This window comes from Vidua chalybeata, chromosome Z (genome assembly GCF_026979565.1).
Source record: "Vidua chalybeata isolate OUT-0048 chromosome Z, bVidCha1 merged haplotype, whole genome shotgun sequence".
Classification (NCBI taxonomy): Eukaryota; Metazoa; Chordata; class Aves; order Passeriformes; family Viduidae; genus Vidua; species Vidua chalybeata.
In genome coordinates, this window is record NC_071570.1 from 48002513 (window position 1) to 48025365 (window position 22853).

Here is a 22853-nt window from a genome sequence, read left to right on the forward strand (position 1 = left end):
CTCAGAACAACTGGCAACAAGATGTGCTCCAATGTTTCACGCTGACAAAAGACTTACCACTCCCCTCCAGCAAGCCCAAGCCAGTACAACACATACAGTGCAAGACTAAATGGCCACCCCAATCTGATGGAGTTCTTGCCACACAACAACAGTGACCTGCAGCACTGGCATGCTCATGCTGTGCAGTCGGAACACAGCTCACTGCTGTGCCATTAAACAGCTCCAACAGACAGCAAGCACCTTGTTTGTATGGTGTTTTTCTACAGAACCCAACAGAAATGGCCTGAACGCTGCAGCTGCCAGGCCAAAATTAACCAAGAAGGGGATGCTACCACTGAGAGGGTTTCCAGCCTTGTCCCCTTCCTCTGCTCCCAGAATTACTGCTGTTACTTCTCGCATCAGATGACAGAAGTATTCTGGGGTAAAACCTAATTCTCAGTACAAGACCAGTTTCCAGATGACACAGTTCTGCAATAGTGCACAGCATTATCAGGATACAGCTGCTGATCGATCAGTGCCATAAAGCACCATTACTCTATCTTCTTTGATCTCAGATAATTAGGGTAGTATTACCCAGCAGAGTGGGACACCAACACCTCCGCCCTGCATTTATTTGTGTTTTCCTCTGTCCAAGACCTTCCTGGTGTGAACAGGCCCAGTTTCAATACAACAATGGTTGTTGGCACTGCGGGATTTGCTCTGATGTAACAAAGCAATGATGAAAATCTGGTATCAGCAACACCCAGCTTCAGCAGAGAAAACACAGAATTTGTTTAGCAACTACAGCAATTTGCTATTGGTACAGTCTTACAGGCAAGTTCTCTAAAGCAGGCTGAAGTGCTTAAAATGTGGCCTGTCATTGTGGAAGGTATCAACTCTGGGAAGGAGGGATGGCAGAAAAGATAACACAATACTGGTGGGATTGCTTCATCCAGAAGGGGGGAATCAGTAGTAGGAGCTTTCAGAGCTGCATATCCTTTTGCTCCCCAGCCTCACAAGCCACCTCTGCAGTGGACATGAGTGGTTGTGCCTGTAAGTGTGACACCATATGGGTCACAGTCACAGCTGCACCAGGTGGAGGGACCCTTCACTTGCACAGCCCTAAGAACAGTGTATTAGAAACACCAGAACAGCAAAGGCTTCTGCAAAGATATAATGAAATTATATGAAAAGTTAGAGTTCAGAGTCCACAGGGACTCCTTGGCTTCCGGTTACTGGAGAAGATGCAGCTTCCACTGTAGATTTTTATTGAATTTTGGTGGAGTCAGTACTTCTGGATCTGAAAGACAAATGGAACAGATGTCAGAAAAGGGGGTAATAGCAATATAATTTCTTCAAGAGCTGTCAAATACTTTGTTCACTTTTCTTACATCAAAAGATGACGAGAAATCTCTTGACATCTATTATTTCCCTGTAGTGACTGATCACCAGCCTGCACAGGACAGTGTCCTCAGAAGATCTGCTTTCACCAGGAAACATGTGGGCACACCCAGTCCCCTCTCAATCGTTAAGTGTTACTGGTCAGAACGAGGAGACACAGGCACAAAGCCACAACCATTAGTGACACAAAGCAGAACTCCATTCATTCACCTGTCACTGGTCCATTATGCACCACAGTGAGCTGGCTCCTTCTGCAGTGAGTAAGAGACACAAGGCTTTTTCTGAAGCCAGCCCTGGCAAGTGGCAATAGACAGGCTGCATCTATAGATTCAATAGAGGATCTCCCCAGGCAATTTCAGGACTAGCAGGGAAAGAGGATGTAGGACTAGGGGAAAGAGGGAAGACTGAGGAGTTGGGACCACCCTTTGCTAGGTCTCTCAGCTCTAATTTTGTATTCACTGCAAGGACTTTGAGGTGGCAAAGTCACATGACAGACTGTAGCCTGGTCTGATCGAAGGCCTGGCCTGACTGCCAAAGCCAGAGAGAAAAATTCAGCAGGTAAGTTACAAGAAGAACTATCTAACACATTCCTTAAGAAATCAGATTTTCAATTCCCTCACAACAGACTGACATTACACCCATGGAACCCAGGAACAGTTGAGGTATTTTACAGTTTTAAGCTCAAACAGTTTTAGAACACAAATTCAGAACAAAATAAACTTTGTTAAGAAAGCCACAAGGCAGGATGGTACACCATAAAGAAAAGCAAGGAATCACCACAGCTGAGTAACTGGTACAACTGTTGGCAGGTAGCAGTGCTTGGAAAGCCTCCAAGCCCATTAACCTCCCTGACATTTCCTCCCTGACACCCAAACTTAACTCAACTAACCTTGTACAACAGGAGGCATCATCCTCTTTTGCTGATAAGCAGCCATAATGCTGTTTGCAGTTGAATTGGGTCCCAAGACCTGTAAGAAGAAATAGCCATGTTCCAGCCTGAACAATGCAAGGCACAAACAGGGGGATACCCTCAAAGGAAACTCTGCTATGGTTGCCCAAAACTAGGACACCTCACAGTACAAAGTGGACAGGATTAAAGCGTGATTAGTGTGATCAAAGCCCAGTAATGTCTTAGAAAAGTTAACACAGAGGCAGAAAGAGAGAACTGCTTTCATACAGCTTTTCATGACACAGAACTCTTATCCAGCACCTACTTCTTCACAGCACCATAAAATGTCATGATTCAGCAGGACTGACTTCATTACAGCACCATCAATATTTAAAGTTCTTCTGGGAGTCTTTGTCACACAGAACGATTTTAATATGTCTTTAAGAGTCCTGCTAATCAGCAGTTAGGGGGAAGATACTGAGGAACATTTTGTGTTCACCATAAATGCTCAGAAACCACTTATTAGAAATAAAGACTTTTTTACTCTGGAAGGGAACTAACTAAAGTCCTTGTGATTTCCTTATTCTGCATTAAGCTGAAGCTTAGAAGCCTGACATAACCCTTCTTTATGTAATTTACTCCTTATGATTATGGTTCAGACTTAATTGACCACTCCAGTAGCTTTTCACTTCACAAGACCTACTCGACTCCAGTACACTTCTACCATTAGGTCTAGAAAAGAAGGGAGTGTTCCCATATTCTACAAATTGCTTAAGATGGAGCTTATAAAAACAAATCATCACTAGGACAAGGCAACACAAGCCTCAGAAGATCTCATCACATCCAATGTGGCATTCAGTGCAGGGGACAAAGTAGGCTATACATGTTGTACCCATCAATAGTGTACTGACTTGGCAGGTCCTGCCCAGAATATCTACTCAACCTCTAACAGAAAAAAATGCCAGATTTTGAAAGCCATGGAAGGATTCTAGGCTCTCTGCTGGAGAATGCAAAATACTGCTAAACACTTGATACTGTCTAGTCAGAGTGATAGGTATTGTGGATGAGCACAGACCAGGCTGACAGAGCTCTGCTGCAGGTCTGGAGTCCAGATTTCTGGGACTGAGGTCTCCATCAACTGCAAAACCTCTTCCAGGACTTGCTGCAGTGCCCCAGCTTGCTCATCATAACCAAAGAGCACAAGCTGCTTGAGAAGGATGTGTATCTCTCCTGCAGGAGGGAACAGAAGCAATAAAATAGCAATCAACACAGGTATACTAAATAAACAGCTGCATTTTTTTTGCTATCAGGACACAGGAAAGAGAGCAGCAACTCAGAAATGGTTCTGTTCCTACTGAGCCCCTACAGCGTCCGAGAACAAAAAGAAGACAAATCTGTAGTGGCACTGAGAAGGCTTCTTTTTTCTGCTCTCAACTTCAAATGCAGAGAGTTCATGTTATTCTGAGCACAGAGGCAGATTAACTAAACCAAGGTCCAACACAGATAGCTGTATGGACCAGGCAGCTTTTCTTTACAGTATACACAGTTAAGAACAAGAAGGGGCACACTACCTTAGCTGTCCTCATCCTCACAAGCTGCAGCATGGATTAAGATCACCAACTGTCCTACCTTTCACAGTCTCAACAGCACGAACACTCTCTCCCAGGACTTCTAGAAGGGCAATATCCTCAAAAGGACTCCCCTCCTTCAGGCTGTATCTCTTACGCTCTGCCTTGCGTTGGTTCTTTGAGGATCGCCTGAAAACAGCATGTTCAGTTACAGTGTGCACAACAGGATTAGCTGTTAGCAGGGTTAAGTCTGAAGGAACATCAACAGTGTGCATGAAACCTGTCACTCAAGTCCTTGCCTTCTCCAGTGACAGACAACTGCATGTAACCTTAGGTGCTCTGACAATGTTTTCAGTGCTATTCAACCAATATCCTTAGTGGTCCGAAACACAAGACAGGAGTCAGGCTGTTTCTCTGCTCCAAAAAGGACTGCTCTGTGTTCCAGCAAGGTTAAAGCATGTCTGCAACACAGAGTAGGAGCTGCTCCAAGCACAAAACAGTGGTCACTACTAGGCAAAGCTGAAGTCCACTTAAAACACTGGTGGCCAGGGTCTGTGCTTGGCTGTGAACATTTTAATTTCTGCCATCTCCAGAGCCTGCTCAGCTCCTAAACAATCACAGGAAAGCAACTTCTTTCATAGACCAGACCTATGTGCATAATGCTCCCAAGTGATCCACACACTCTGATGCTGAATATTAAGGCTGCATTCTCCTGTTTACATCTGGTCCACAACAAAAAAGTGTCTAAAAAGTCCACATTTTCCCCACAACTGTATTCTTCCACAATTCAGCCAGGGAATTCAGAAGTGGTCCCACAGACTACACCAGCCTGTTACACACTCCACCCCACACTGCAGCTCATACTCTTGAGAGTACTCAAAAACAATGCACACAATCACTGTGGGAAGACATTGGTATGAGATTTAGTAGCAAGTCCCACACACCAAGTGCAAAATCTGGGCCGAAGAACACAAGACATACACAAGCTGTTAATGTTTGAGAGGCTCTGCCTGTATTCTGTGTCTAGCTTTCTACAAGCCAGCCATTCTGGCCACATGCCCAACACCCATGGGAGCCAGAACCCACCCAGAGTCTGTGTTATCAGCTCCTCTGCTGTTCTTGTTGCATTAGTAGTTTCTGGCTTTTTCTGCTCTTTCCCTTCCAATGAGAGTTAAAATAACCATGAAATGCCTGTAATTAAAGCAGCCACAAGGCACACACAGCTGCAAGGAGGAGCATACCAAGCATGAGCAAGCTAACCTCCTGAATGCTGATGCCAGAACAGTCACTACCTGATTTGAAGGCAGATACCTACACTGATATTCTTGAATTGCTGTGTGTGTATTTGCTGTTCATGTCACTGGCTGTCACAACACTGCTGGTTTCAGAGAAAAGCTCCAATTCTGGGCAATTTGGCACTTCATAATCTGCAAAACATGGTAACAACTGTCAAAGTATGGAAAAAGGTCAGAATTATTTAAAGCTTTCTGATTGATCTGTGCAGCTTGCTGGGCAAAGTCATTCTACCTGCTGGTGTTCGGGAGCCTTATGGCTCCCAACCCCACTGAGCCAGCATACAAGAGGAAACAGTAATTGTGAGGACAACACTGCTCCTTCGCCCTGGTGGGGATCGTGATACTGAACAGCATAATCAGAAGGATGACAATCTCAGTGCAGCAGATCTGGACTAGGACAGCATTCTGCTTTCAGAGAAATTCCCTGAGCCTGTGTCAGCTGGCAGGTGAATATGCCTACAGGTACTTGGCACTAAGGACATGCTGAGCACTGTCTCACCCAGCCAAGCTGGTACTGTGGAGACAATGCTGTCGTTTTGAAGAGCTTTCAGGTGCATTTTCATTGCGTGAAAGCTGTGACCCAAGGAAGAGTTGAAAATACAAGAGTAACCGCACTCCAAGTATGGAGTGAGGAGGGGTTGAGAAGGGTGCTGTTTTACTGCTGTAGATCCCATTGGAGCTAATGGAGAGCACAGTTCCATCAGAGCAAACAGAAACTGCAAAAAAAAAAAAAGATCACAGTTACTTATGCAGGAGGAAGTCATATGCACTTCAATACCAACCCTGCAGGTTCTCACAGGCCTTCTCCTTCAGCTCTCGCACCACTTGCAGGCGACTCTTATGGTGAAGAAATGCTGTTTTCTGGGAATCTAGGAAGATCAGCTGACTTTTCTGAGCTGATCATTAAGAAAATCAAAACATAAACATTTGTGCAAGAGAAACAGAAAAGCATTTTTTACACAAGCTAGCCTTCAACAAGCTCAGAAAAAAAATCTTCAACTCATAAAGCATGAAAAGGAAGAACAAACTAAAGAACATTTTCCTGTGAGGGAGAATAAAGCTATCAAATAATTTTTTATTTCCAAAAGCTACTCATCAAAGCTTACAGGACAGATATCCATTTCCCTGATCCATAGCTCTGCTGCCACATGTGCTTTGGAACAAGGACTGTTCTGCTTCTTCATGGACATGCAGACACAGATCTCTTTGCAGCTTATGACTGTGAGGTCTGGAAAAGCTCAAAGGAGCCTGACTAAGCTAAAAAGATCCCATGACACTGCAGGGCTTCAAGATGCACCAAGGACAGCCAAGTGCAGCTAACTGAGCAGCATCAATTAGGTGGAAGCAAAGTATCCTTCCATACACCTTCCAGTATTGGAACGCTGTGACTTCCCACAGACCCAGCAAAGATCTTCTTTAGCCTCTATAGCACAGAGAAATCTTAGATTCTTGCACAGACTCACCTTCCAAAATAGCAGGTTTCAAGTTGGTTTCCAAGATATCCAATCTACCATACTTGTGAATCTGGATCAGGGAAAGAGAAAGTATCATTTAAGGATCTAACCCACACCACATCCCTCTGTTTTTGCACTCTAAAGATGTATTTCCACTTCTGTTCTTGTGGTTTGAAATGTCTTACCAGTCTCAAAGCCTCTTCCCAAAAAGCCCCTTCTAAGAGCAGGAGAACAGCCTCTTCATAGTCCTAGAAGGAAAGAGCAACCATGGGCTGCTGCTGGTGTTAGTAATACATGTTCAGATAGAAGCTATTAAAATGAGTATTTCTACACAGTATTCTATGCCAAATACTTTGAGGTGTTGACATAAAAACCCAAACAAGCAAACAAAAACCACAAACCAACTCAGCAAAAAGTTCTCCCACACTAAGGGGAAATCCCTCTGGAACTCTGTCTTCCTTATTTCAGCCCTCTTGTTTCGGCTCTCTGAGACAAAAGATTTTCATAGCAAAGCATGGGAGGCTTCACGAGTGGAAAAACTCAGGGATACAGCATTTATCCCCATCCTGCTCACTGTATCACCCAGGCCTGCTCTGCCCTCCCCAAGGGGACCCATGGCACAGACTGTTTTGCTGTCAGCATGCATAGAATCACATGTGGTGCAGGAGAACAGCAAAAACACAGATGGTGTATCTGACTGACAGATACTGGGCAGTCCTGGGCCACAGGCAGGAGAGAGATGACATTACCTGAGTGTACTGCTCCAGGAGTATGGCTGCCTCTGCATACTTTCTCTGTTCAACTAGTTTTCCTACAAGAAAAAGTGGAGTTTCAGCTTTTCAGAAACAGCTGGATTTTGTGCCAAAAAACTACAAAGTAGAGGAAAAATCCCACTCACTGAGACACTTTCTATCTGCTCACATATGTACTCAATTGTTAAATTACAGCTGTAATTTAAAAAAGGCACCATAAAAAAGCATTAAAGGCATGAAGGATTTAAATCACATTAAGTGACAGAAAAAGCAAATACTGGAGTATCCAGCTCTGGAAGACTAGAGTTCCAGAAGCAATACTTCCTCTGTGTTAAGTGGCCTTTCATAAACTCTGCCTCTGAGTAATGATTCTCTTGCTGAAATGAAATTTCTCTTGCTGAAATATACACCAGGTCCACACCACACCTCATGTCTGACATGTGTTAGTGAGTACATATTCTGTGACCAACTACCTTTTTCTCCTTAGGACAACACACAGCTTTTATGTACCAGCTGGTCCTAGCTGCTAGCTGGCTTCAAGCAGAAAACAAGATGCAGCTCCAAATTATCCAATAGCCTTTAAGGTTGATGAATAGGCACAACACCTGCACCAGTGTAGCAGTCAGAGGCCCTGCAAGGCCTCCGCGGTGGTCACTAGCCTAAGATAAGAAATGCAGAGTCATGATGAGTGGACCAGAGCTGTCTCTCTTCTGCACTCAGACCCCTGTTATCTCTCTGTAAGGCTATAGGTCATATTCTCCTCGACCCCAGCCATTGGACAATTCCCAATCCCCCAACAGTGTACGTAAACCCATACCTTTGCCCTGTTCAGTGGAAGAGTTGTCACTGGAACCCTTTGCAGAAGCTGCCAATAAAGACATCTCCGCAGAACTCCACACAGCCTTCACCTCTCTCCTTCCCTGTGTCTGCTGAGGCACTTTGAGAGCACAGAGCTGAAATCATTCCACAAGTGCTCGCTAAAGTAGCCAGCGGCTCGGAGCTAGCCCAAGGGCCCAGGCAGGCTGTGCCTCATCAGCACAGTGCTATCTGGGACACCTACGGCGGCTGCTGCCCCGGGGGCCAGATGGACCCCCGGGGAACACCAAGCCGTAATACGTGGCAGCCTGAACGGGAGAACAGACATCTTGGTACTCCTGAGAGCAGCATTCCTTTGGGGATTGTTACTGCCTCGGCCCACCATGACCCTCTGAGGGTAACTTCTCCGTTATAGAAGAAGCTATCTGGAAGAGTTGTCCAATGAACCTGAATATCACCATCTGGGACAAAAGTCCTCAGGAGCTGGACAGAGCAGACCACCACCGAGCAGTCTTTGACCCAGTTTCGGCTGAAAAAAGTGTAAGTTTAAAACAGCCTTTCTGCACGCTTTTAATCTTGGGTCCCCTTTTTGGTTTTTTTTTCTTTTTTTTTTCTCTTTTTCACTGCTGGGGGGGGGGGCAAGGGAACTTACAGTAATGGGATCAAACTCTAGTAAATTAAAACAATCCCAGAACGAGAGAGATATATATTTACAAATCCTAGAATTCCTAAATGTTAACAACTTTTCTTTCTCTAAAAGCAGTCTTTCAAAAACTAACTTGAAAAAATGGATCCTTTCTCAGTTTCCAGATGCTAACATAAGCATGATTAATTCAGACTCCTTTTGGGACTTAGTAGGGACAAGAATATATGTTTTTCAAACCCAAGAAGAGTTTTCTGTTACTAAATCCCTGCCTCTCATTCACTACATCGCAAAAAACGGTGGAAAAAGCTAACACAAGCAGCTTAACAGCAGCTGAGGAAATTCCAAACTTATCTTCTATAGCAGATCCTCCAAATGCTAATATCTCAGATAACAGTCCTCTCTCTGTCGGCTCAGTCTTTCCTGGGATGGAGAACAGGGGAACCGTGCTGCCCCCACCCACCCTTCCTGCACCCGCGGGGTCCGCAGAGCCCACCCATCCCTCCACCCCCCCCATCCCTCCACCCCCACCCCAGATGCAGCAAGCCAGAACTCAGCTTCCTCGCTTATGCAAAACACGGCGCGGTGCTCGCACCGCGCCCCCGCCTCACGCTCGGGTACAATCACATCAGTTTCGATCGGGTCCGCCCCACCCTGCCCCAACACCGCCCTGCAGCCCGCCGCGTCCCCGCCTCTCCCCACCGCCGCCACGACTCTCCCCACCCCCGTTACCACCCCTACCGGCCTGTCTGCCGTCGTGCCAGTGAGTACCTCTGCATCCTCCCTGGTGCCAGCGGCAGCAGCACCCCCCAACCCCACCTCCTCCTCTCCCCCCCTTCTCCCCTGCCTGTATTCTGAAGTGATGCATCCACCTACCCACCCTCAATGCCCCCCTAACGGCAACCTCCCACACTCTGTCCAGTCTCCCACACCCCTGCAAAATGTTGCTCCAACATGCCCAAAAAAGCATAGAGCACCTCCTGACCACACCTCATCAGAGGACAGTGAGTCTGAATCTGACACAGACGAAATTGATCCATGGACTCTAATTAAAATGGAAGCGACTTGGGCAGGGGATTGGGAACTAGCTCAGAGAATTACTGCCTTCCCAGTAAATTATATAAAGGGGAAAAGAGGGGAGGGGGGCACTACTAGAACAACGTGGGAACCTAACACAAATAAAGAAATATATACGAAATATAGCCCAAAGAACATGGTAGAAGTTCACATATTTTCAGAAACTTCCTTGAAGTGCTTTTTTCGGTGCATATTCTGGTCCCTCGTGACCTCAAAAACATTGCCAACTGTCTTCTTTCCCCAGCAGAATATATGCTATGGGAAAGACAGTGGAAAAGGCAATTAAAAACATTATCAGACACCTATGCTGAAGATGCAAATAAGCCAGATTTTACAGTCCAACAGCTGGCTGGAGAAGGGGATTTACAGAAACCCTCTGACCAAGCTAACACCTTACCTAAGGCAGCACTACAAGATTTTGCTATTGCAGCAAAAACCTCATTGCTTCTTACCCCAGATGATTCTATCCCTACCCAGCACTTCTCTAGTATTAAACAAGGAATAGATGAAAGCTTTATCAAGTTTGTAGACAGACTTAAAGATGCTCTGGAAAAACAGATAGAGAGCACAGAAGCAAGAAAAGAACTGTTGTGCAAGCTTGTTTTGTCAAATGCAAACGAACAATGTAAAACAATTCTGAGGAATTGTTACCCTTGGATACAGAACCCACCATAGAGCAAATGGTGGAAAGCTGCACACGTCATCTGTCCACTGAAAACACAGTGGCCCAAGCAGTCTCTAAGGGAATTGCAGAAGGAGTTTCTGGTGTGTATGCAGTAGTAACTTCCAAAGACCAGGACTGCTGCTATTACTGTGGGGAATTTGGACATTTTATAAAGGACTGTCCAGACAGGTCACCTACCCGAAACCCCCGTAACACCTACCAAATATCCCAGAATCAGCAGCGCTACCAACAGAGTTTGGGAAACTTCCAGCAGAGCGCGGCCAGGCCCCGCGCAAAGACAGCAAATCAAAAGCCACCCAGATCCAGTCACGCGTCATCCCCGCAGATTCCAGGACACGTGGAGAAGATCCAACCCATGGAGAGATACAGATGGGAACATGGCGCCAGTTGGCAACTGCTTTGTCCATTGACTTTAATAATGATATTTATCGTGTTCCCACAGGCAAGCATGGGCCAAAAGGTGGTCCTTTTAACATCTTAATTATAGGGGACACTCTCCATGGCCAGGGGAAATCTTTGTCATTCCAGAGGTACAAACAGTGCACCCAGGACAAGAAATCTCTGTTCAGCTGTGTTGCACGGACTTACCATTTTTTCTTTCAAAGGGAACTCCTATCGCACAAGCCTTTCTACTCCCAAAGAATCACAGGGAACAGCTTCCTCTCAATCCGACAGTAATGTGGGCACAAGTTGTGGGACCAAGTAAGCCTACCATCGAGTGCGATCTATCCTACAGAGGAGAAAAGTTCCACCTACCAGGGATGCTGGACACCGGTGCAGACATGACCAACATTGCTCGCTCGGAATGGCCAGCATACCGGGGACTACAACCAGTAGCAGGAATGATTTCAGGGATTGGTGGAGCCACAGTGTCCATGCGAAGCAAGCACAACATCCTCGTCGAAGGGCTGGAAGGCAAGCTGGCAACCATCCACCCATTCATGGTAAGAGCCCCATCACCCTTTGGGGAAGGGATGTTCTATCCCAGTGGGGGGCCTCCCTACGTATTCCCAATCAGGATTTCTGACTGGGGCCACTGAGGAGCACGCACTACCAGATACACCTCGGCTCACCTGGAAATGCCAAGACCCAATCTGGACTGACCAGTGGCCCCTCTCTAAAGTAAAACTGCGCGCACTACAAGCCCTTGTGGAAGAACAGCTCGCCAAAGGTCACATCGTCAAGACCACCAGCCCTTGGAATTCTCCAGTCTTCGTACTGCAAAAACCTGGGACGGACAGGTGGAGGCTCCTCCATGACCTTCGCAAAATTAATGCGGTACTCAAGAACATGGGTGCCCTCCAGCCTGGACTGCCTTCACCATCGATGCTGCTCCGAGACTGGACACTTGCCATCATAGACATTAAGGACTGCTTCTTCAGCATCCCGCTGCACCCCCAGGACGCTCCACAGTTTGCTTTCTCCGTTCCCTCTCTTAACAGAGAGGCTCCACTCAAAAGATACCATTGGTTTTATCTCCCCGAAGGACTAAAAGTCTCACCTACCATACGTCAGTGGTACGTTGCTCACATCCTGTCTCCTGTTCGGAACCTATTTCCAGATGCAATCATCTACCACTATATGGATGATATCCTGGTCTGTGCATTAGAAAAAACTTACTTAGAAAAAGCAGTTAAAGGGACAATTGAAACCACAGAAAAAGCAGGGTTCAAGATCCGTGAGGACAAAATACAATACACCAACCCATGGACTTATCTTGGATTCCTGATCCGAGAAAGGACAATTGTACCCCAGCAACTTGCTATCCGAGACGACCCAAAAACCTTGAGAGACTTACACAGTCTGTGCGGATCCATCAACTGGGTACGCCCCTTGTTAGGAATTACAACAGAGGACCTCGCTCCCCTGTTCAACCTTCTTCGTGGCAAGGAAGACCTAGACTCTCCATGCACGCTCACAACAGAAGCCCGAGACACCATCGCCAAGGTCCAAGAAGCCCTGTCTTCACGCCAAGCCCATCGCTTCGAGCCCAAGCTGCCTTTCCAGTTCGTCATCCTCAGAAAAGCACCTCGGTTCTATGGACTGATCTTCCAATGGGATCTTCAACTCTGAGACCCTTTATTGATACTGGAATGGATCTTTACAAATAACCAACCTTCAAAGACAATTACCACCTTCCAGGAAATAATGGGACATTTAATAAAAAAGGCCAGAACTCGCCTCCGCTCCCTTGCTGGGTGTGAGTTCACATGCATATATTTGCCACTAACCACTGGGGATCTGGAACACTTGCTCCAGACCAGTGAAAACCTACAATTTGCCCTAGACAGCTATACAGGCCAAATTTCCATTCATATCCCAAAACACAAACTTTTTAATGCAGTCTTTAATCTGACCCCAAAATTAGTCCAAAGTAAAACACCTCTCAAAGCTCTAACAATTTTTACAGATGGCTCAGGGTCATCCCATAAGTCTGTAATAATTTGGAAGGACCCTAAGACTCAAAACTGGGAGTCTGATATCCAAATAGTGGAGGGATCTCCACAGATTGCAGAATTAGCAGCTGTTGTCAGAGCCTTTGAGAAATTCAAACACGAACCCTTTAATCTGGTCACAGATTCTGCATATGTTGCAGGTATAGCTATGAGAGCAGAACATGCTCTTCTCAAAGAGGTTTCCAACCCAAAGTTACATCAATTGATTTCGGCACTAACACGCTTAATCTCTCACAGAAAGAGACCTTACCATATAATGCATGTGAGGTCGCACACTGATCTCCCAGGTTTCATCACAGAAGGAAACAGGAAAGCAGGTGCATTGGCCATGGCAATAGAAACTGCTAACGTTCCTGACATCTTTGCCCAGGCAAAGTTGTCACATGCATTTTACCACCAAAATGTACCAGCCCTTATTAGAATGTTCAAGCTTTCAAAAGATCAAGCAAAAGCTATTGTCGCCACATGCCCAAACTGTCAAAATTACCAGATACCATCTATGGGGACAGGAGTCAATCCCCGAGGACTGAATAGCTGCCAGCTGTGGCAGACAGACGTAACTCACTTCACACCTTTTGGGAGGTCAAAATACGTGCATGTATCAGTTGACATGTTTTCGGGAGCAATATTTGCATCAGCTCATCCAGAAGAAACTACACAGCACACCATAAAGCACTTCCTCCTTGCATTTGCTACCCTGGGAGTACCAAAACAAATCAAAACAGACAATGGACCTGCCTATACCTCTCGAAAATTAAGAGAGTTCTTCAGTGAATGGGGAATAGAACACGAGAAAGGCATACCAGCAAAACCCACAGGACAATCAATCGTGGAAAGGACACATCAAACCCTCAAAAGAGTCCTCAATCAGCAGTGAAGAGAGACAGAAATCATACATCCAGTTGAGAGACTTTGCAAGGCTATCTACGTCATCAATTTCCTAAATGGTACAACATCAGAGCCTGACCCGCCAATACTTCTCCACTTTGCAAATACCACCCAAGCAAAGCTCACTGAGAAACCACCAGTGCTAGTGAAGGACCCGGAAACACATCAAATTTCTGGGCCTTTCCAGTTGATTTCTTGGAGTAGAGGGTATGCATGTGTTCTACTACCATCTGGTCCAAGATGGTACCCAGGAAAAAACATAAAGCCATACCTAGGCAATGCAAACACTACTCCCACAAACAGCGACATGAATCCTCCAGAGTCAAATACAAGACCTCATCAAAATCAGACAAGTTCTGCCTGGAGACGAAGACGTCGCCGAATGTCCACAGATAGAAGAAAAGACCATCCCATCATGCGACAGCAGACAAAACAAAGTGGAACAACATTCTGCTGTAGCAGTTAAGCCATAAGCTAGAAACAGCCTGAACACAAATTGTTCTCTGAATTATATGTTATTACCCCTTTGTTTACCCTAAAAAACCCTATTACTTTCCCTTCCTAACTTGTTAACTCTTACCAAAAACCTCTAACCTTACACCCACTCCCCCATCCTTAGCTTATAGAAGAAAAAAAAAAAAAAAAAAAAAAAAGGGGGGGAGGGAAGGGAAGGAACAAGGGAGAAAACCCTCTCCTACCACCATAAAGATAACAAATGTTGCTTATATTCCCTATCAGAAGTCCCATCCTTATCCAAAGATGAAAATTATCTCCATTGGTGCTGTCCTCACCGCTGCCTGGATGCTCTTCAACGTACAGTATGCCTACGGCTGGATTAGCCCACAGCCTAGCCACAATGTTTTGGGTAACCTTAGTGAAAACATTAAAACAGGATAACATGTGCTTATCCATGTGAAGCATTGATAACCCACTTTCCACATGTTTAGCAGGGATTCCATTCGTAGCAGATGATTGGCCCGTCTACAATTTAGAGCTTCTCCGCACCACAGGTAAGAGACCCAACATGGTAGATACTTGGGACAAGTGGACAAAAATGTTGCCCAATGCTCAAGAGGAACCCCAAGAATTGGACCTGTTGGGGTCCTCCAAGGCAACATACTGCATCAAATTTTACTTTAGACGTCCAAAGAACAATTGGCCAGAAATTGACCAGACAAAAAACACATACAGAAAGGATGTATCACCCATTAAGAAAGCCTATACCTATCTGGATTGGTGTAATTACACTGCTCGGGTGATCTCTGTATCCTCTCTCCACCCCAAAGTATTACCTAAGGAAGTGTTTCTCATCTGTGGTGACAGAGTATGGACTGGGATTCCCTCCCGCCTTCAGGGAGGTCCCTGTAGCCTTGGAAAACTTTCCACCCTCACTCCAAATATTACTTTGTTACATAATTGGAAAAAAGAAAGCAAATTAAAACGCCACAAAAGATCCTACACGGAATTTGATGAAAATTGCGATCCAAAATTATACGATTGGAACAAAACAAAAAAGATTGCAGTCTCCCTATTCCTACCCTGGGTGGCTGCAGCTAAAGCTCTTGGGGAAATAAATCACTTAGGGTGTTGGCTCAGCAAACAAGCCAGTGATACCTCTGCCGCCCTAAGCAATCTTTTAAAGGAAGAAGAAACCACGAGACATGCATCACTTCAAAATTGAGCAGCGATCGACTTCCTACTGCTAGCCCATGGACACGGCTGCCAAGACTTTGAAGGGATGTGTTGCTTCAACCTCTCTTCAGGCTCGGAATCCATCCACGCAAACATCCAGAAACTGAAGGAACTTGTGAAGGACTTAAAAGTAGAATGCAACCCAGACTGGGTTAATGACCTTTTCAATGGGGATTAACGGGATGGGTTGCATCTTTGGTTAAGGGAATTTTGTGGATTTTCGTTGTAATTGTCATTGTGTTAGCTATGTTCTCATGCCTTGTCCACTGTTTCAAAAGAACTATAGGACATGCATTATTACTAAATACAGAAAGTGGAGTTGTAGCAGTCAGAGGCCCTGCAAGGCCTCCACGGCGGTTGCTAGCCTAAGGTAAGAAATGCAGAGTCATGATGAGTGGACCAGAGCTGTCTCTCTTCTGCACTCAGACCCCTGTTATCTCTCTGTAAGGCTATAGGTTATATTCTCCTTGACCACCAGCCATTGGACAATTCCCGATCCCCCAACAGTGTACTTAAACCCATACCTTTGCCCTGTTCAGTGGAAGAGCTGTCACTGGAACCCTTTGCAGAAGCTGCCAATAAAGACATCTCCGCAGAACTCCACACAGCCTTCACCTCTCTCCTTCCCTGCCTCTGCTGAGGCACTTTGCGAGCACAGAGCTGAAATCACTAAGAGCTGAAATCACTCCACAAGTGCTTGCTAAAGTAGCCAGCAGCTTGGAGCTAGCCCAAGGGCCCAGGCAGGCTGCGCCTCATCAGCACAGTGCTATCCGGGACACCTACGGCGGCTGCTGCCCTGGGGGCCAGACGGACCTCCGGGACTCCAGGCCGCAATACACCAGTTAACGTCTAGAGGCCTCAGTTACGTCAGACACTTCAGTGCACGTCCATTCCTTGGAGTTAACTAATGAGGCAATTTGGAAGAGCAGTCTGGCAACCAGCTGCAAGGGAACAATGCAAGAAGCAGTTAGGACTGGGCAGCCAAGGGCACAGTTTGCTTGGCAGCTCCTGTGTTGCCTACCAATTCAACTTCAGCATCTTTTGGTTCCTTTGAGAAGCAAAGGTCATGTGCAAATGCGAAAACCTCGGGGAAACATGGGATCTTTGTTCTCACTTAAGAAAAGCCCTGCTGAATACTGAAGTTTTCATTGAATGTTAGGAAAAATTGAAGTGAACCAAAAATAACAGCAGCCACTCTGCTCTGTACATTTACATCTCTTCAAGGCCTACCTGCCATGCTCCGTGCCAGGCTGGACAGCTTATCCTTTGTGTAACCAAGCTGTGATGCCATGCACAGGGCTTGTTGCCAGCTGCCACTGCTCTGAAAAGCATCAAGTGCTTTTGCAAAGATGCCAGCACGAGCAAATATCAATGCAGCCTGTTCAGACAGCTGCTTCTGAATCAAATACTCCCCATATGCATCACTGATATCCTGAAAGACAGGGACAAAAAAAAAAAAAAGTCAGTAGTAGTCCTCCATTAGTAAAAATTAACGGCCCATTAACAAAAGCCTCTTATCCAGCTTCTCCATGGAGTTTCCAGGCATGAAGTTTCTACCCTGTTTCAAACTATATCAAGCCAAGGGCTGATGATTAGCACATGGAGACACTTTACACAGCTACAGCAAGTGACACAGAGAGGTACCTAACACTCCAAACCAAATGCTGGGTAAACTAGATACTGCAGGAAACCAGACCCTTCCTCCCCACCCACATAAGCAGTTTTTGTTAGAATATCTCTCTGAACCAACCCACTTTAGGAAACAAACACTGGCACAAGGGAACACGCAAGCCCTGTAACTCTATATGCACAGGCTACTCAAAGCTCACTATCTCCACAAGAAGGGGCAAGTGGATTTCACTGGAAGGATACAGAGGGAATAATAAAATACTCCCAAGGGGTCATTCAGAAACAGACCTCCCTCATGAATAAAGACTCCTTTCTGCTTTCACTGTGCTGCAAATAGACCAATTTTTTTCTATTTCCCCTCTCACTCGACTTCTCCTTGTACAAAGGCTTGTGTGTTGTGTATTTACAGTATCTACATTAGATTATATTAAATGCATTTACATTTTATCTCAGCCTTGGACAAGCTGAAGTTCTTCAGTAACACTGAAACCAATATGGGACACTATGCACTAGGAAAAAGCACATCTAAAAGTGTCCAAGTTCTTCAGCACTTTTCAGAATAGTTTAAGGATAACAAATTGTCCCCACACAACCTGCAAAACAGGGGAAGGTCAAAACAGGGAGAAGTCTTCCTGAGGTTATGGGAGTTATTCAGCACACTTCAAAACAGTGCAGCAGAAGAAACAGGACTTCCAGGTGCTCTCTGAGTCACAGGATCAAAGGAATAGCAACCATTGATGACCAAGTCGCACAGTGCTGAGAGTCATTCCAGTGGTTATCTCAGAAGAGGGTCTCAGACAACATTGGAAGAGCAATGACCTACAGAACTTGAACACATGCAGCTGCAGTTTCATTCTTGCCCTCATGCAAGGTGCTGAGGAGATCCAAACACATGCATAAGGGAATATAAACCTTTGGCACTGCACTGTCACAAGTTTACGCACCTTGTACTCCTGAGTGCTAGAGGGGTACAGCTTCAAGGCCTCAGAATACAGATTCTGATCCTTCACCAAGTTCAGAAATTCAGAGAAGTGTTCAGGACCTGCAGAAATAACTTACTCTTTGTAAACATTAAAAAGGAAGTACATGGCCCTCCCGGCTCCCAGACAGTCGGGTTCACAACATGGAGAAGCAACTAGAGGTGCCTGGGTGGAAGACCACCCATTCTCCTACTGTAAAATCAAAGTGTTCACTTCCTTGAGGTTTTGCCAGAGATATTAACCAGGCACATCTGACTCGAACAGGAACAACACAAGACTTCGTGTGCTTCATGACCACAGAGGAGTAAACATTTCTTCCCGCACCAAGCTACAGTACAAAAAGCAAGTAGCAGAAGTTCACCACATTAACAATAAGATGGTCTTGTGCAATCCTTCTCTTTCTTTAGCTATTTCCCCTCAAAGGCTCTCCAAAATGGAAATGTTACACTGCAGAAATCCTCCTTAGGACACCTACCACATTTGCTGAGGTGGCCAAGAGCTTTTGTGTATCTCTTCAAATGTCTGTCTATTGTATATCGCTGATAATTGGTTTCCATCTTCTGGAGGGTATTTAAGAAGGGCAAGTATTCTTTTGGGTCCTGCAAAGAATAATAAAAACTGCAATTGAGCTAATCTGCTAAAATCCTTATTTGCCCCCATTTTTACCAACAGACAGTCCTGTATGTGAAAAAATATGATAATACACTAAAAAATGCTTTTTTTCCTCCAAATGTAAGCCATCTTAAAGAATCAATTTGTGCATATACTCTTGTCAGAAATTACTAACTTAAATTACCAGGCTCCCACACGGACTTCAGCAGTATCTAAAGGCTGCTAAGATTTAAAATTCAAGTCTACGTGTCATATCAAATGTTGTTTTCTATTATCTATGATTATGCATAAATTTGCAGCCATAAAGTTGATCAACTTCCCCACAACAAGGGTCATAAAACCTGTTAACACAAATAAGGTGTTGTAACTGAAGGGCAGCAGAATTTGCTGTAACATTAGGAAACTCAGAAGATGCAGATGGGCATTTCAGTTCAGAGATTTCACATTAAACCCACATGAAGACACATGCTATTATCATGGGAACTACTAAATAAGCAAGAATAAAGAGTACAGTACTGAGAATGAAATGCATGCAGTCACAAAACTTCAGATACCAATCCCTCTCTTCCCCAGAGCTACTTTGACCTGCTGCTCTAGAACAGCACTGTTTCATCTTGAACACAAATAGATTTCCAAAGCTGTGTTCAAGAAGAACCAAAGGATAAAGAGACATGACACTTGCCCAACATCATCCCAAGCACACACAGGGCTTCTGAGCAACTGGAATCCTGCCTGGGTAGAGAGCCATTACTAAGAAAACATGCAGGCTGATCTGCAGACTACAAAGAACCTTTGAGAAAGTAGAAAAATAAGTTCCTTAGCTGGAACTATAAGCCAAGACCTTTTGAGACTTTTCTGCCACCATGACGACTAAATCAAAGTCATATGTCCCCAAGGAATAATCATACAATTCGTTGATATCCACAAGGAAAAGCAGGTACTTTAGTGCTTCTTCTGCACTCACAGCTTGGACATCTGGTGTAACGCTTTCTGCAACAAGATAAAGCAGCACATGAACTGTTACACCACCAACAGTGGAGCCCTGCTGTGAGGTAAGGATGCATCATCAAGCACAACTTTGACATCAGAGACAGACCATCAGACTAACAGTTTTCTCTATCTTGCAGAAGGGTTACTTTACCTTTACTGGGCAACTTTAAGGACCATCCCAAGCATAGCAGTGAGTGTGCAAATGTGATGAATTCAAAGGATCAGCACAGAATAAAGGCAAAGTTTGCTAGTCTGGGATACCAGAATCCAAATAGGAACTTCCTGTTCCATGCTGGGAGAACTAGAGCTCCAACTGGAAAGTGAAAACAGGTCCAACTGTGGGGTATCTGCCAGCAGACCTGGTCAAAAGGGTGAGCTGAGGGTGTGTACAACAGCCTATCTTAGCTGATATGCTGCTGTACCTAAACACACAGCTGGTTTCAAGTCCATTTCTGGTTTTTGGCTTGCTCCATAAACAGCAACCTTAAAATCATTTTCTCGGTGAACTGTGCTAATGATCGAAGTGTTGAAGAACACATCCAGTGCAGTGTCTCAGGGTGCAGCTGCACTGGGAGCTGCAGGTTGAACTTTGGGTGGTGGGAGCTCCAGTTTGAACTGCCAACCCCTTGCTTAACAAAGGGGACAGAGACCTGTGAGATACTGAGACACGGTAGGAGCTGAGGACCACCAGATTTTTGCAGGGATAGACTGCAAAGGTATAAAAGTTGTCACAGGCCCAGGGGTTCCTTTGTTCAGGGTCCTTCCTCAGAGGCATCACCTGGAGCTGCTATTTTGTCATTTAGTTATTGCACTGAGACTAAATTATATTAAGGATCAGGATGCCTGAGACTTTGCTATGGGAAACCTGAGGTGGAGCTGGTAAGGAATCCTGCTCTGAATGTTGAGTGTGGGGGATGTAGCTATGTGGGGTGGTCCCAGCTCAGGTGGTGCAAATGTCAATGTGGCTCCTGGATGGTCAGATGGGAAGCTTCCCCCTTAATAGGTTTGGTTGGACAGAGAAGTTTCCGTAATGTAAAGCTCCTGCAAACCACCCATTTTCAAAACTTCTGAGTTTCTGATACAAAACCTCGAAGACTGTGAACCTTCTGGAGAGCAATTTCCAGCTCTGGAGGACTCTTCTTCACATGTGCTGTCAGTATCGATAGGCAGTATCTGAATAAAAGAGAAGAAGTGAATGAACACAGTTTATTCCTTTTTTAGCACAGTTCATTCAAGTTCTAGTTTATGTCTTAGTAAAAAAAAATAAAAAGTAAACTGCTCAGGTACTTTGATCCTCCTAGAGGAAGGCAGCAAACATAGGAAAAGAAGAGAATATACCAGAAAAGTTCTTCTACTCAACATGTCTTCCCAAACATGTCAAAAAGCTGGAGGTGTGTGTTTTGAGTAGAATGAGCTTCCCTTACCATGCCAGCCAGCATGATGAAGGAACTCTCTCTGCAAAAGTTCAGAGAGCTGGACACAGTTTTCCAAATGAAATCTGGCACTAAAATAGCCTTAAAAAAAAATTGATAGCTTTCTGGGGTGTTATTTATACTTCCATACATCTCAAATGTATTATTTCAAAATAGCTTTCCCAGCCAAGCAAATGCTCTGTTTTCTGAAATAATTTGCTGGAAAGTGTCTAAATTCTCAGGGCACAGCAGCTACTTACCACTTGTTGCTCCCCTCTCTACTGTTTAACATTAAGCTGTCAATAGTTTAGCACCATTTCACCAGGCACTGTTATTATCATATTTTCCCAGCTTTTATCTTTGTCTGGTGTTGATTCGTCCAAGGAGGATGGTTACCAAAAAGGTAATCAATCAGGAAAATTGAGCTGATCATTTACGAAGTAATTCAGTGTCAAATGGAGCAGCTGATATCTTGCTTCAAAAAGTCAGCAACTCACCAAGATGAAAATCTTGCTCATGTCTCCATTCCCATACAGACTGATCCTAAATTGAGCGTATCTCCTAAACCCTTATAAGCATGCTGCATCTATTATTTTAATTCTGGTAGTAAAATGTTGGTATGCTATCTGTGAAATTATTAGATGTTTCCAGGACAGCATGCTCAGCAGAAGCAAGGCATGGTATAGTTAATTTTGTGGAGCACAAGCTCACCTCAGAGAACCTAGGGCCAAATAACTAATGTCAAGGACAGCTTTGCTTCCTGCCAATGACTTACTAGAAATCTCTCTAATGGTTCCTTCCCTACAGTAAGAAAGTGCTCACTTTTGAGGGTCAATGTGTTCCATGGCAACTCTCATCACATCACATATGAGGTTTACTTTTTTCTGATCAGGATGCTGGCGTGGCTGGTTGTTACTGCTACCATTCAGACATGGGTACATACTTTTCGTGAAATCTTCTTCTCTGCATAAAAACAGGTAATGTGAATAAGAGCAGTGTCCGCAACATAGCCCAGAACAAAGACAATAAGGTTAAGGAACTCAAATGCATGCAGAAAAGAACTACGCATTAACTGCCACACTAACAGGAAGCTCTCTAAAAATCTGTCAGTTTAAACTGATTGTCAGCCAAGACAGGCATTAAAAAAAATCCCTAAAACTGGTCAAACAATTACTTCAGTAGCACCAAAAAATCAGAAGACAAGATTTGCAAGATACAGCTTGTGGCGTTGCGTTGTTTTCCCCGGTCCAGGGCAGCTCTGGAGAGCCCGGCTAGGGCGCTGTTTCTTGGCGGGACTGGGGCTGCCACATGGCCCGTGCGCTGTGGTGTTCAGTGCACCAGCAGGGGCTGGCTGTGCTCCGTGGCCGGCACTGGGGTGAGGCAGAGAGGCGAAGGAGGCACACCTCGTCCTTGCGGCTAGCTGGAGAGCTTCCACTGTTGTGTGGAGCCAGGATGGAGAACAGCGGCTGCTCCCTAGCGCCGCGTGGGCAAAATGGCGACAGGACCGAGGGCACGTGGGGTTTTATGGGGGCGGGGCCGAGGTGGGTAGAAGCCCTCCCACCCAATGGGGACAGACAACAGGGGAGTGACGTGGACTATGGTAACCGATGGGGACACAACAGCGGTGTGTACAGG

At 45.2% G+C, this 22853-nt stretch overlaps 1 protein-coding gene across 4 annotated transcripts in view; it reads right to left on the reverse strand.

Moving 5' to 3' along the window:
- Positions 1-747: 747 nt before the first annotated feature.
- ELP1 (elongator acetyltransferase complex subunit 1) overlaps positions 748-22853 on the reverse strand; it is a 40202-nt gene continuing 18096 nt past the window's right edge. For 3 of the 4 annotated variants that reach the window (XM_053931311.1, XM_053931310.1, XM_053931313.1), the window contains 15 exons: positions 22041-22181; positions 20894-20979; positions 19658-19806; positions 18680-18803; positions 18169-18266; positions 16826-17027; positions 7336-7397; positions 6772-6834; positions 6596-6656; positions 5915-6028; positions 5153-5264; positions 3899-4026; positions 3345-3499; positions 2270-2348; positions 748-1279 (listed from right to left, as the gene is read on the reverse strand). In XM_053931311.1, coding sequence (XP_053787286.1) covers positions 1212-1279; positions 2270-2348; positions 3345-3499; positions 3899-4026; positions 5153-5264; positions 5915-6028; positions 6596-6656; positions 6772-6834; positions 7336-7397; positions 16826-17027; positions 18169-18266; positions 18680-18803; positions 19658-19806; positions 20894-20979; positions 22041-22181 — 1642 coding nt within the window. In that variant the 3' untranslated portion in view covers positions 748-1211. The other variant, XM_053931312.1, reaches the window with a different exon arrangement.